At 41.3% G+C, this 15,372-nt stretch overlaps 1 protein-coding gene across 6 annotated transcripts in view; it reads left to right on the top strand.

Moving 5' to 3' along the window:
- Positions 1–15,372, top strand: part of unc13c (unc-13 homolog C (C. elegans)) — a 582,280-nt gene that overhangs the window by 265,528 nt on the left and 301,380 nt on the right. For 3 of the 6 annotated variants that reach the window (XM_043677514.2, XM_043677512.2, XM_087981431.1), the window contains 2 exons: positions 4,302–4,324; positions 4,673–4,737. In XM_043677514.2, the coding sequence (XP_043533449.2) occupies positions 4,302–4,324; positions 4,673–4,737 (88 nt within the window). The remainder of the gene's footprint in view (positions 1–4,301; positions 4,325–4,672; positions 4,738–15,372) is intronic. The other 3 variants (XM_087981434.1, XM_087981433.1, XM_087981432.1) reach the window with 1 other exon arrangement.

The raw sequence follows: 15,372 nt of genomic DNA, 5'->3' as shown, positions 1-15,372 counted from the left end.
ACTAACGCAACTACAAAATATTTCTGTTTCATGTTCTTTGAGACTGTTGAGACTGTTCTGTGTGAAAAAGAAATAGTGAAAAAAATACAACAAAGATTCAAAAAACAATTCCAGTTGTGGTCTGCTATTTATCTCAGACTATCAAGTAAGCAGAGAATAAAGGCATAACATTTTACCTCTTTTTTTTCTCTGATAAAATTGAACCTTGGCCAATATAGCAACAGTTTTGTAGAGAATGAGTTCTGCAGTTAGTGGGTATGCAATCAATTTTGAAGTTGCTGTATCACCTGTAGCTTTAGACTGTCTTGTGCTGTAATTAGTTTGGTTGGGAAAGAAATATGTTTTAATTTCTAAATGCCTAAAAGCTAAAAATGAATACTGTCCAAACAGACCAGACAATCTGATTACTTACAGCATCAAAATGTCACACATAGGTATAGAAAGTAGTTTGACCTTTACTTCTGGGCAACTAGAATACAAGGTGGTGGAAGTCGTGCTACAATTATACAAAGCCCTGGTTAGACTACACCTGGATTTATTGTGAGCAGTTTTTGTTTGCATCGCAACTTAGGAATGATGGATTGACCTTAGGAATGATGGATTGACCTTATTCATTTACCAGAATAACCCCTGAACTCCCAGAGTTGAATTATAAAGCGAGATTACACAAAGTTGGGTTGGAATATAATGGCATTCAGGAGGTTGGAAAATAGCTCAATCTATGTTTTCAGGACATTGATAAGATCAGATGGGGTGGAAGTCTTTTTCAATGTCCACAAATAGAGAGAAAAAAAGCTCTTTCTGCAAAGTCTACGACTTTGGGATGTATTCTTGAAATTAGGATAGGTAGTTCTTCCCGTAAAATCCTTGGTGTAGTCCATCCATTTTCTAAAATAGTCAAAATTGATGTTCATGGAATACGTGCGTGCTCTAATAATTCCTCCTGTCACAGTGAAATAAATCACAAAATAGGCTCTGTTTAATTGAACAGTGGCTATGCATTTTCATTCATTGTAGACTGGTTTTGTCATTATGCAGATGCTAAACTGTTTTAACTTTAAATTTTAAAGTGAAGTGAGAGTGTATGTAGTGAAAGAGCTCACCATAACCTTTTAATCTTCACTTGATACAGGAAAGTTGCCAGAGGATAGGAGATTGGCAAATATGCTATCCTTGTACAAAAGATATAGTGAGGACAATTCTAGCAATCACAGGTCAGTTAAAAATCACACAACACCAGGTTATAGTCCATCAGGTTTATTTCGAAGCACTAGCTTTCAGAGCGCTGATCCTTCATCTTGGCAACCACCTGATGAAGGAGCAGCGCTCCGAAAGCTAGTGCTTCTAAATAAACCTGTTGGACTATAACCTGGTGGTGTGTGATTTTTATCTTTGTCCACCCCACTCCAACACTGTCACCTCCAAATCATGACAGGCCAGTTAGTTTGGCATCGGCAGTAGCTGAGACTTTAGAAACAACAAATGTGCAGAAAACAGAGGGACCTGGGAGAGTACGTGCATTGATCTTTGAAGGTGATAGGGCATCTCAGAGTGTGTTTAGCCAATCAGATCTGATCTTAAAGGCATTGAGAACAAACACAGTGAAGTTATGCTGAAACTATGTTGAAAACAGCCAGAGTATGACATTCCAGTCAGGTTACCACACCTTAGGAACGATGGGAAGGTTCTTTCAAAAGTGCAGAGAAGATGAACTGGAATACATTTAAGGATGGAGCATTTGAACAAGGTTAGATTGGAGATGCTGGTGTTATCATCCTTGGAGAAAAGGAGATTTAAGGAAGATGTACAATTATGATTGGTTTGGATAGAATAGGTCAGGGAAAAATTATCCCACTTACCAGTTGTGAATGAAAGAGGTATGGTTAGTAAGTTTGTAGATTACACCAAAATTGGACGTGTAATAGACAGCGAAAGAGGCTACCTCAGAGTACATGGGATCTTGATCAGATGGGCCAATGGGCCAAAGACTGGCAGATGGAGTTTAATTAAGATAAATGTGAGGTCATGCATTTTGGAAAGGCAAATCACGACAGGATGTATACATTTATTGGTATGATCCTCGGGAGTGTTGCTGAATAAAGAGACCTTGAAGTGCAGGTTCATAGCTCCTTGAAAGTGGAGTCGCATGTAGATAGGATAGTGAAGAGGGCGTTTGGTACGCTTTCCTTTATTGGTCAGTGCACTGAGTATAAGAGTGGGAGGTCACGTTGCGGCTGTACAGGACATTGGTTAGGCCAGTTTTGGAATACTGCGTGCAATTCTGATCTCTCTCCTATAGGAAAGATGTTCTGAAACTTGAAAGGGTTCAAAAAATATTGACAAGGATGTTGTCAGGGTTGGGAGATTTGTGCGACATGGAGAGGCTGAATGGGCTGGGTCTATTTTCCCTGGAGCGTCAGAGACTGAAGAGTGACCTTATAAAATCACGGGGGGCATGGATAGGGTAAATAGAAAGATCTTTTCCCTGGGATGAGGGAGTCCAGACTAGAGGGCATAGGTTTAGGGTGAGAGGGGAAAGATTTAAAAGGAACCTAAGTGGCAACGTTTTCTCACAGAGGGTGGTGCGTGTATGGAATGAGGAAGTGGTGAACTTTTGGTACAGTTACAACATTTAAAAGGCATCTGGATGGGTATATGAATAGGAAAGGTTTAGAGAGAGATGGACCAAATGCTATCAAATGGGACTAGATTTACTTATGACTCGGTATGGACGAGTTGGACCAAGAGTCTTTTTCCATCTCTACGACTCTATGATTGTATGGTTTAAGGACCAGGGAACATAGATATATGTTTTGCCAAAAATATGCAGGAAGAATGCGAGTAAGAACTCATTTATACTGCAAATGGTAATGTGCTTGAACCCAGTGCCCACGGTGGAAGTAGAGGCAATCAATTATTTCGAAAAGAAATTGGGTGGACACAGGAACAAAGTAAATATGTCGGACTACAGGACTCGATCAAATTTCTCTAAAATAAGCCAGCATGGACTCAGTGGGCTGTGTGGCATCCTACTGTGTTATGTAAAAGAGTAGTTTTATGGTTTTGAATGGGATGTGGGCAACAAAACACTGCATTCATTGTGCCCATTGCTATTTGCATTCCTTTGGTAGCAGTGAGCTTTTTTTCTTTAACTCATACACTCCTTGTGTTGATTGTCCCAACACAATGATGCTGAGAGGCAATTCCCATTGTGAAAGGGATGGAGTTTGGGCACAATATGTGTTATGTATGATTCACTGTTGACATCTGGCCAGTTGAATATTATTGGCTGTAGTACAATACTGGGGAAAGCCTTTTGAGAGCTTCTGCTTCGAGTTCCTCTTCCCCAGTTATAACACAGTTGTATAATCTGTGATAGTCAGTCATTTTTCACCACCGGTATTACTTATTAATGTCCTGTTTTCTTGAAACACTATTAATTGAGTTGAACAAATGGTTAGTTTCATATATCAACTTCTGACAAAGTACAATAACTATTTCTAATAGACATTATTGATGCAAAAAACATTAATTTTATAAGAACATAAATCATAAAATGAGAAAGCCCACAATCTCCCTTCTCTTCACACCATCTAACCCCTCGCAGACAGTCGCACTTTGATGTGGCTGCAGCTACTGATGTTGTTTATGCACATATTACTGGAGCTGAATTTTTAAGCTATCTCCATTATGGGTTCAACTGGCTCAATGGGAAAACATAATATTGAAACTGTTTCAATTGGTGAACATTTTCAGGAACTGTTTACAGTTCCAAATAAAAATTTCAGTCAGTGATTAAGTTCAAATCAAGGTTGTGTGTCAAGGTGGCAAACATCGCAAGAATGTATTTAGTCTGGAAATTGCTTTTAATATAATGATAAAAAGTAATGAGCTGCAGAAACACTTAAATTGGAACTGTACTTGGGTTAAATGGCATGTTATAGAGTGTTTTCAACTTGAAAGGTAAAAATTGTAATCATTGGCTCTTACTTCTTTCACAATTGGAGCAATGATTGGAATATTTAAATAAGGGTTTTGTGTTTTAAATAAAAACAACATGCCAGTAGCAACTATTTACTGCATAGGAATTATAGAGTTAGAAATAGATTTTTCACCAACTTTATAAGTTTTGGAGCTGTTTTCCTCTGGTTTTAAGTTTGCATTAATTTGGTTTCAAGTTAAGTATGGTTTCATGACTGCAGTAAGTGGAGCATTTTGTATGAGTGGACAATCAAATGATGTAATTTTAGCATATTGAATATCTAACGTATTATGTCCTCCTCTCCCTGGTTCTTTTTCAGATAACAGTTCTGTGGATCAACAGGTTCTAAATTGCTGTGTTTCACCTTTCATATCATTTCATTTGAATTTTGTTACATTTTTACATGGTTATCATCGTAAATATATTCATTTCACATCCCGTTTGTATCGCATGGAACCCACCTTTACAAATACATGATATAATTTATCTCATTTGTCATATGTTGAAAATATGATGCATTTGTAAACAGGACATTTATTACTAAGAATAAACTTCCACAAACATACTTTTTCATAATGTATTTCATGTTGCAAGTGCAAAAGAAAAAAAGTTGAATTTTTCATTGAAACTGTATGTACATTATTTAGGACTTCATAATGCTTACAGTTTTTTATTTGTTCTTTATTAAAGGCTCAGCTGTCAAGTGGTAATGTATTTGATGCATCGAACCTTTCAAGCTTCAAGACCCCCGGAGGGTGAGCTGAATTTATATCCTATGTATTTTTAAAATTAAACACACATCAGCAATGTCTTTTTGTGGAATGACAATGGAACAACTAAACAAAATCACTCGACCTTTTGCCTTTTACATTTTGTTTTTGAATCATCTTTGTGCTCACCTTTATCGACACATTATTGCCAACAAATAAGGCTATGTTAGCAAATCTACTGGTTGAACAATTTTGAAGGTGTGTTGAAAGAATCAAGATGCAGCATCGTTTTTCAGGATTTAATATTTTATTTGTTCAAGTTTGAGTTCATGATTTGCACATTCCTGAAAGTGACCTGAAAATACTTTGAAATATTTTCTTGATCAGAGCGTGCTACACTCGTACATATATGACTAGAGAAAACAAACCATCCCACAGCTCAGACAGGCTGCATCTTTGAAGAGAGAGCCAGTGTTCAGGATTTAATGGTGACTGCAGGGGTCAGTCTATGAGTTGCAGGGCATCCTGCAGCAGCTCATTCACAACCATTTTCAGGACACCTGATGGAATTTAATCCAAACACAATGCCTATCTCCCAATGTCTGGCTTCCTAGTTGCTGAGGAGGGGAGTTTCTCATGGAAAATCCTGGTGTGGAGAAGGGGTTCCACCTTCACCTTGAAGAGCTGCGAGTTGGTCAGAAGCTGGCCAAACCAGTAGCGCCACCAGGAGTGCTGGCCATTGCTGGTATTGCTGTGCGGTCCTCACGAGACGCTGGAATCCCAGGAAGTGGCAAGTGGGACAGGTTCATCTGGGCCAGACAGGGGGTCATGTTTCTACCATTTACTCTGCTTTATCCTATGACATGGTGCAAACAGGGTTATCATTTTATTTATCACCAGTTTCGATTGTTAAACCTAATCTATAATGGTATATCATATATAGTTTAGTGTATATTTATAGTTATCCAGTTTCATAACAGTAGTAAAGGACAGGAATGTTATACAATGCTTCACACAATGCAGATGTTACTGTGGATTTGTATACTCCTTTAAGGTAACAGTCTAATAGTTAGGAATAAATTTTACCCAGGTCAATCTGAGTTTGTTGTTTGGTGAGGGAATTTTAGTTGAAATATGTTTATGAGCTTCAAGCTGAGAAGCAGAGGACATTTTGAAGCTTTTTGCATTCTTCAAACAAATATTGCATTGAGAACGCAGGTTATTCAGTTATTTATCAGGAACTTTGAAAATTGAAGTATACTTATAAGCTGCAGACTGCAGCTCAGAGAGTGACCATATTTTAGATTGTTTTGTCAAGTGCATTAGTCTGTTATGTAGTATTTATGTATATGTGGCATATCGGAATCGTTATTCTCTATAAATATCATTGACAGCTTTAGGAAGCTTAATGGTCTAGGACTGGACTCATAATAGAGTGAACCAGTTATATTTACTAACTATCAAATTTTCTACAGGATTGTGATGGAACTGGCTTCATTCAAATTCCATCAAGTCCTAATCTCACGGAACTGACATCGTAGCAAACAATTTTTAATCATATGTTACTGGCCCCATTGCATATGGACTTTATAAATAATTTTCTGAGGTACAATTGGATGTGTTAACAGATTACTTCACACACCTAGGAAGCTGTTATAATTTTCACTGGACTGAAGCTCAAGCTTGTTTAGTCCGTCACTTTCTCAGAATTCTGAAAATAGATAATTGTAGAGCCCAAGGGTGTAATAATGTTTTTTTTAAATTAATTCAGGGGATGTGGGTGTCATTGACTAGGCCAACATTCATTGTGCATCCCTAATTGCCCAGGGGGCAGTTAAGTGTACCACATTGTTAAACCAGATAAAGACAGCAACTTCCCGCCCAAAAGACCAGATGGGCTTTTCCAACAACTGACATCATTAGACTCTTAATGCCAGATTTTTTTTTAAAACTTGAATTGAAATTCCACCATCGGCCATGTTGGGATTTGAACCTGTGTCCCCAGAACATTACCTGGGTCGTTGGATTAACAGCCCAGCAATAATACCACACCTCCCTGGTTCATGTTGCTTGAGGCTGCTGTCCATCGAAATCAGGGGCCGAAAGATGATGGATTGGGTTGGGAATGGCAGAGGGTCAGATGAATGCCCCCACACTCTTCTCTCCCCACCTCCCCCCCACCCCCACCCTCACTCCCAACCCACAACCACCCCCATCGCCCCTGCCCCAGTCTGGCTGGCTAGAAGGATATCATGCGGCCATGACACTCTGTGGGTGGGCTAAACAAACTCTGAGTGGACCTTCTGCCCCTCACTGGGAGGATATCCCAACTTCTGGAGCTCTTGCAGTCCTGGCAGCAACAAAGCTCCATCCTGGATGCTGCCCGGAGACCAGGCAGACCCACAAAGAGCTTCTCCGGGATAAATAGGATCTATGTCAAAGGCTTGTTTTTGGTGGTGGTGGTGAAGGTTGCGGGGTTTCAGTGCCTTTGGTAGGTAGGCAAGGGGTGGGGCAGGATGACAGTGTTTAGGCCTGTAGGCGGTCAGAAAGGAAGAGAGGATGCTGCTAACCTCTGAGGCATTCTCCAAGTATCGTTCCCTGCTGCCTGCACCCTCCTGCTATTTTAAGCAGTTTTGTAAAATAACATCCTGCCCATATCTTGTGGTTATTTATTTACATTTGGTAGACTGGACTGTTGATTTTAGTGCCTTTGTATCTTCCATGCTATGGGGTTGGGTGTCATGATGATGGATTAGTTACTCTTGCTATGGGACATGTCTCCCCCACCCTGCACCCAAAACGCATGTGGCAGGGGCACTCAATGCCTAGTCCATTGCTGTTCAGGAAGACGATGCAAAATCTACTTCCTGACATTCCGGTAAAAAGCATTCTACCTTTCTGCCACAGCTTATTGTGGATGATGTATCCGAAGTGAAGGTGCGAGAAATAAGGTGAATGCAGAAATCATTTCAGCAGTTGTTTCAAGAAACCTTGATGAAGGTAGAGGTGAACCCTGGTGGAGGGAAAATGATGAATCACAGAGTTCTACAGCACGGAGAGTGGCCCTTCGGTTCAAACTGGTCCACACCGACTAAATGTCCACCCACACTAACCCATTTCCCTGCACTTGGCCCGTATCCTTCTAAACCTTTCCTAACTATTTCATATGGACATTGTGGTGAGGAAAGTGGAGCGATCAGATCAGAAACAACAGAAATGAGGCAAGCATAAAACAATGAGCTGAAGTATAAGTGAAGTGGTCATGTATGAGATGGTCAGCCTGACAGAAGTAGAGAGAGAGAGAGAGACTGAGAGGGCCAGCCATCTACACCCTGTTTCCAAAGACTGAGACTTATCTCTGCTGCTTCTCTCCCAGTCTTTAACATTCTTGCTTATTTTTCATTTCTGATTGTTCCTGACCTACACTGGATTCTAGTTACGAGTCTTAGATTTGAAGTTCTTATTCTCATTTTTGTCTTTGATTAATTTTGTCTCCTCCCAGATAAAGGCCCCACTGCTATGCTTGCTGACCTGAAGTATCAGCTCTTCTATCTGATCTCTCCGGCATCATGCTTCTATCCACAATTGATCACCCTGTTCTCAAGGGTCAAACCTAACGCTCCCAGAATGACCAATCCCAGTGCTCCCTGTGGTGTCATGACTGAAATGTATTCATAGAATCTCTACAGTTAAGATAGAGGCCATTGAGCCCATCAAGTCATCTAGCACTCCACCCCACCTCCCTGTCCCCTGTAACCTCTTTTTCCCATGGCAAATCTACTTAGCCTGGACCTACCTGGACACTATGGGTAATTTCGCATGACCAGTCCACCTAACCTGCATATCTTTGGAGTGTGGAAGGAAACAGGAGCACCCAGAGGAAACCCACACAGACACTAGGAGAATATGCGAACTCCACACTGACTGTTGCCCAAGGGTAGAATTGAACCCAGGTCCCTGGCACTGAGAGGCAACAGTGCTCACCACATAGCCAGCAGTTTACTCCCTAATTCCACTGTTTATGTGGGCAAATCAGTCCCAATATTCTAAGATGGTTAATTGTGGTACTGGCCATATTCCCAAAATATGACCTCACAAATTTTTATGTTGCTCTAACAATTATTTTAAACATTGTAGAATATTGAACTGACCTCCTTGTGTGCATTCTGTGTAGATGAATACTTCTGTCAAAATGCGAAAAAATGACCCAAGGCCTAGTTCTCGCTGAAGCCTTGCCTCATCTAGCTGTCCAGTCCAGTATTAGTAACCTCAGTAATTTGTCTAATATATATCTTACTTGAAAGCCTTAAATTAATTCTGCCAAGCAGTGCTTTTTGTTGTGTCCTATACTAGAAAAATAAACTGTGACTTTACCAGAACAGATTTCATTCAGAATTTCAGTATCTCTCCAACTAACTTGGTATTTCATCTAGCGTTAGACACACAGCACGTCCAAAGTTGAATCCAGTGAACCTTCTCCAGTTCACATATGGCTGCACAAACATCAACCTTTTGTTTTGTTTTGATGGATTTTCCAGACAATTCAATGTGTTATTTCAACCCTGTCCAACATTCTCCTCTCTGGAGGGCAGCTATTATCATAACGGATATACAGCCCAGAACAAGTGGAGGGTGAAATTAGGCTCATTCAGTCATCTGAAAATGATCATAGAATCATAGAATCCCTGTGGTGTGGGGCAAACCATTCGGCCCATCGTGTCCACACTGACCCTCTGAAGAGCATCCCGCCCAGATCCAACTGTAACCATTTCCCATGGCTGACCCACCTAGCCGACACATCACTGGACACTGTGGGGCAATTAGCATCGCCAATCCAATTAACCTGCATGTCTTTGGGCTCTGAGAGAAAACTGGAGACACCTGGAGGAAACCCACGCAGACACAGGGAGAATGTGCAAACTCCACACGGACATTCGTCCAAAGTGGGGTATCCAACCGGGGTCCCTGACGCTGTGAGACAACAGCGCTGACCACTGAACCACATTTGGTCCCTCTAGTTTTTAAAAATGGCTCGCAGGCTGTTGATTTTGACATTGTGCCACCTACCAGTGATGAAGTTCAGATTGATGGTGAGCCGGCTACCAGTCAAATTTTATGTGCCCTCATTACGTAAACCGGGCCCGGCAGGGGCAATATTCGATGGGGAAAACTAGTTGAATGAATTCATTACAGAACAATTGCATTTTGAAAGAGACTTCTTCACCAGGAACCATGTTTCAAAAAAGCAACCTAAGTAGTAAAGAAGAGTTCTTGTTTGATTTTTGTTCACTATATCAACCTCCATTAATTTTTGAATTCTTTCACTTAAACAGCGCTAGTTTCAAGGATAGCAGCTTAAATGATGAGGGAGTTGGATTGCTGTTGGCCCAGGTAGAATCCTTAACACAAGCAAACCAACGTCAATTTGGAACGTGGCTTGGAACGTAGCAAATTAAGCCTCTGTTCGAGAAAGGGAGGGAATGGGGGCAGACACGAAGTAGGAGACAAGATTAAAGTGGTGCTGGAAAAGCACAGCAGGTCAGGCAGCATCCAAGGAGCACAAAAATCGACATTTCGGGCAAAAGCCCTTCATCATCCTGATGGAGAGGTTTTGCCCAAAACGTCAATTTTCCTGCTCCTCGGATGCTGCCTGACCTGATGTGCTTTTCCAGTACCACTCTAATCTTTACTCTGATCTCCAGCATCTGCAGTACTCACTTTAACCAGAAGTAGGAGATTACAATCCAGTTAGCCATGGAGAAAATACCATTGTAAGGAGGTTATAGCAGGGTACTTTAAAAATCCGAATGGGATCAGAAAGACTCGCCATGGTTTTGTGCAGGTAAACCACACTGGCTAATTTATTAGAGCTCTCTGTGGAAGTAACAACCTGTAAATGTGGCATACTTGGATTTCCAGATAGCATTTGACAAGGTGACACATATAACATTTACAACGCAGTACACCATGTGCACACAATATACAAAACATAGAGTATGATGTACAAAATTGTGGTCTAAATGGAAACATATTAGTGAGAAAGAGAGAATTGGTAGGTTAATAGGAAGCAGAGAGTAGGGATAAATGGGTCATTTTCAGGTTTGCAAACTGTGATGAATAGATTCCCCACCGGGATCTGTGCTGGGACCTTAATCATTTACAATCAATGTCAGTGACCAAATGTACGATACTTTTGCTGATGTTACAAAGGTAGCTTAGTAAGTTGTATGTAAGACATAGGGAGTCTGCTGAGGTATATAGATAGTTGGAGTGGGTCAACATTTGGCAGATGTGAGAAAATATGAATTTGTCAACTTTAGCAGAAAAAATTGAAAAGCTGCATGTTATTTAAATAGAAATGGATTGTGCAACAGCAGTTATAGGGGCTCTGAGTGTCCTGGTATAAAAACAACAAAGCATTAGTACTTTGGTACAGCAAATGATTAAGAAGGCAAATGGGATGTTGCTTATTGCATGGAGTATAAAAAGAGGGAAGTTTTTCTGTGGTTGTGCAGGATGTTAGTGCGGTCATATTTGGAGTATCATATTCTGGTTTGGAACTCCTTATTTCTGAAAGGATGACTCTAATGGTGAAGTGTTAGTCTCCCTAGCTTTGAGCCAGGAATCCTGGGTTCAAGTCCTACTAGCTCCAGAGATGTGCAGTAATGTCTCTGAACAGGTTGATTAGAAAATATCTACAATTGTATCAAAAGCAGTTGAGAAAATGGTCACTTGCTATCCATGATGAAGGGATTATCCTGTGAGGAAAGGTTGATCAGATTGGTAAATCCATTGGAATTTGAAGAGTAAGAATTTCCTTTTGTAACATTTGCTGCTCAGAGAATGTTTCCCTTTTGGGAGCAATTAGAACTAATGGAGAGTTGGAAAAATAAATACAGGTCATTCTGCTATAACGTGTGTTTCGTTAATGCGAATTCACCATAATGCGATTGACGAATTGGGTCAGTGTCTAAAGTGCAAAGTTTTGAAACACATGTTGGCTGTAACGTGATTACAACATGTTAAGTGCTGTTTCTAAAGCATGACTTTTCTATAATGCTGGGTTGCAACCGTCATATTACAGAAGAACCATGTATGTGGGATCTCCTACTTAAAATGGAAATGAGGATTTAGTGATTGGATCGAGGGCCAGGTGGATCTCATTGAGTGAGATTCCTGATTGGGGTTGTTAATCTGGATCGATCAGGGAACCCTGGCTGACAGATGTAAACAGGAGTCTCAGACAGTCTCCTCATTCTAGGGATGGTCTCTGAGCTAGCTAGCTAGTCAGAGTCCATATAGGGTGCATGTGTAAATAAAGGGTGACTTGATGCCTTTGTGTAGTTATTTCAGAGGAGCAACATTTTTTCTGTGAGACTCAATAGTCAGTGACATGCTGTTCCCCAGAGGGTGTGAATTCAGGAATAATGAATAATTTGAAAGCTAAGCTAGATAGATGTGCTGAGTGACAGAGAATCGGTGGGTTGAATTTTACCAGAAAGCAGCTCCACCTTTTGGAAGGTGAGCCCAAGCTAGTTTTTTTTCCACTGTTCTCCACAACTCTACACATCAGCAATGCACCATGTCTGTAAGGCACCGCTCACCAGGGGCAGAAGTAGTTGCTATTAGCAGGATGTCCTGGGATTCCCAGCACTGGCGCCATTTATAACATACAGACATGTGCTAGGTTAAGCACTGCCAGGCAGGAGTTCCCTTTTAACTGTGCACATAATGGGAGGGGAACCAAAAGCATGAGGGCATGTAAATGGCTAGGCTGAGACTTCGATGCCAGTACTGGTGCAAGTTTGTAAAGATATTGCTATTTAAGAACCAAGCTGCACAGGTTACTCATCGTTAGTGTCACTCCATTTTAGAACCCTAGCTCAAGGATTGTTACTCTTTCCCCAATCCCCACCTAATCGAACATCTTCTCATTGTTCAATGTGGGGCTATGACTGACCAGGAAGTCTTCAAACAATTGAAAGCATGCACTTCTATTCAGCAATAGCAACAGCAAAGATAAAGAAAACACAAATGGTGCTTTTGCTTCTGGGAAAAGACAATGACAGTTTGCCTTTTGAGCACCAACATGTTTACAATTAGTGAGTGATAACTGCCCTCACCTTGGGGGACTGGGTGGCACTCAGCTCCTGTCTGGCTTGTCTCCTGACACTGCTGCTCTCTGTCAAATAGAACACAAGGACATTGAGCAGGAGAAACATTATCTTCTTCCTCAGAAGACTGCGGTAGCTCTCCCAGCTCTTCAGAGTCCATCAATCCCCTCCAATTGTGCATATTGGGCTATGTTTTATCTATGTCAGCCTTAACAAACGGTTATATGATATAGTCATCAGCCATGGTTGCAAAGGTAGCTCGAGTCTCCCACTAATCATCTTTGTAAAGCATCCAGTGCATTAAATGAAACAGAAACATAAGAGTTCTCAAGGATATAAGCACCCAGGCAGTTCACAGGGTAGCTGGCACAGGCCATTTGAATGTGGTGCTGATGATGATAGGTGATTTGTACAGTGAAGGAATAGAATCCTTTCCAGTTGATGAACTTTAGTTGCATTATGCTCTCAATGTGATATGTGTACAGTCTTTAGTATCCTGCACCTGAGGGATGTTGGCAAAGCCTCCTGCCCAGCACTGACCTCATCACGAGAAAATGAGATGCAATGGTGTGATCTGGCACCAAGTACGTCATCACATTTATGAGTTGAGGATTGTGAGATCCCACACAGGTCCTCAGAGGATCCTAGGAAGGAATCAGTTGCATAAAAGTTCAGTGCGGCTGTCAGGCGCTGGGATAGAATGGTTGCCCTGCTCTTCAGGTGTCAGGTCCTGTTGGCACAGTTCCGCGAAATGTCTTGTGACAGCGTCAGTTTGCAGTGACACTCCACCTCGCTCACCTGGAAGACGATAGACTCTGGGTCTCCAAGGACCTTCAGTTGGAGACTGTCCTGTATCTGCTGGAGGTTGCTGCTGGGCCTGGCCTTGCTGTGGCTTGTTCATTTCTCTGCACCTCTGATATACTGCAGCAACAGTGAACATAACCCGTACTGTGGCTGGATTGCGGTGTGCGGAATATCAGAAACAGAATGGGTCCTTTAGTCATGTGAGCAGTCAGCAATCCTGTCACTCTCACATAATGGTTTGTCTTCGTCCTCTATACAGGAGAATGATCAAGGACTCTGAGAAGGAAGGGCTACGGAATGCTTCCAAATTAGTTTGGTATAGTGACTTTATTCCGATACATGCAGCACAAGCCATGTCATGGAAATACAATAGGAGATTGTAAGTGATGTACTTGACTGTTAACCACACACTCCACATCTCCCAGGAATGTCAGCGTTGCATATAAGAGCAAGTTGGTGAATACGGTTCGAGTTGAGAGGGAGTCAGCTCCTTACCCCATGCAGCCTCTGAAGACCCAGATTGTCTTTGTGAATTGTGGTACGTGGCTGACACTTTGAAGGTCACCTGGGATTACCTCTGCTTCACTGAGATGATTATAATCAATATGCTGTGACCTATGATCAGAATTTATATTCCACACAGCCGGTCACTGCCTGCACTTCACCTGCAGGAGGTATTTTCCAGTCAGCACACCTCTGGAGCAGGTGGGAACTAAACTCTGGCCTCCTGGCTCAGCGGTATGGACACTGCCACACAGGTGACATGCAACTGTACTGTGAAAGCAATTAAAGCAGTTGCCCCTTGAAGTAGGGCCCGCCTTCTCAAACAGGAAAAAAAACGTAGTCCTCCCACTCCAAGTGTGGTAATGGCCATTTTTGATTTCCAATTCACATGAGGATGTAAGGCAGCACTTGGCACAGTGAGTCAAAGCCTTATCCAGGTCACTGAAGGATCCCCACCCAAACCTCCATGCCCCTATCTTCCTAACAGTCTCTGTCAAGCCGATTAGGACTGACCCCTCACACGTTCCCACATAACTGTTTTGATTTATAACTTCACTTCCCAACATTACTACACTGTCTTCCAGCCACACAGCCTACTCATACCAATTTACCAACCATGTTGAACATGTTTTCAAAGTTTCAGTTCTGGCTTAACACTATTTCACTTTGAGGTGATCAATCTTTTTAAATATGTCATATATCCTGATACAGAAAGCACCATGTCCACATTGCTAATGGGTGGTACAACTAACAAACACCCAGTATAACAAGTCACTGCCTCTTCCACCTAATAATGAGATTTCTGTTTATTAAAACTTTCCTTCCATTTTGTATCTATACAGTTTTCAATCCATAAACTGATTTGTTTATTTATTCCATTATAAACATTCCAGTAGATTGTGCACTCTCAATAATCATAGTTGACGATGGCATTTTCCATTCTGCCAACTCTTGACAGATGGGTCTATAATTCTGTGATTCATGTCACATTCCATTGTGAATATTGGAATTGCATGACCTATCCGACACTCTGGTGCAGTCTGACTGTTTATGGAAGTGTTAGGAGTAATCCTCAGGTAATTGCATGAGGATCTGAAGTTGGACCCAGTGTCCTATCAACATTTAAGAGGTAATATTCTGTTGCTAATTTTTGCAGTGATTTATTGGATTTTAAATTGTGGTTTGCATGTACTAATGTCAGTTCTCATAAGCTAGACCAGATTCAGGACAATGATGAATATTTTCTGCCAGAGAATAA

The sequence above is a fragment of the Chiloscyllium plagiosum genome, unplaced genomic scaffold (assembly GCF_037043375.1).
Source record: "Chiloscyllium plagiosum isolate Xiang-an unplaced genomic scaffold, Cpla_swu_hap1 HiC_scaffold_39, whole genome shotgun sequence".
Taxonomy (NCBI): Eukaryota; Metazoa; Chordata; class Chondrichthyes; order Orectolobiformes; family Hemiscylliidae; genus Chiloscyllium; species Chiloscyllium plagiosum.
This window is presented reverse-complemented; position numbering and strand designations above follow the sequence as displayed.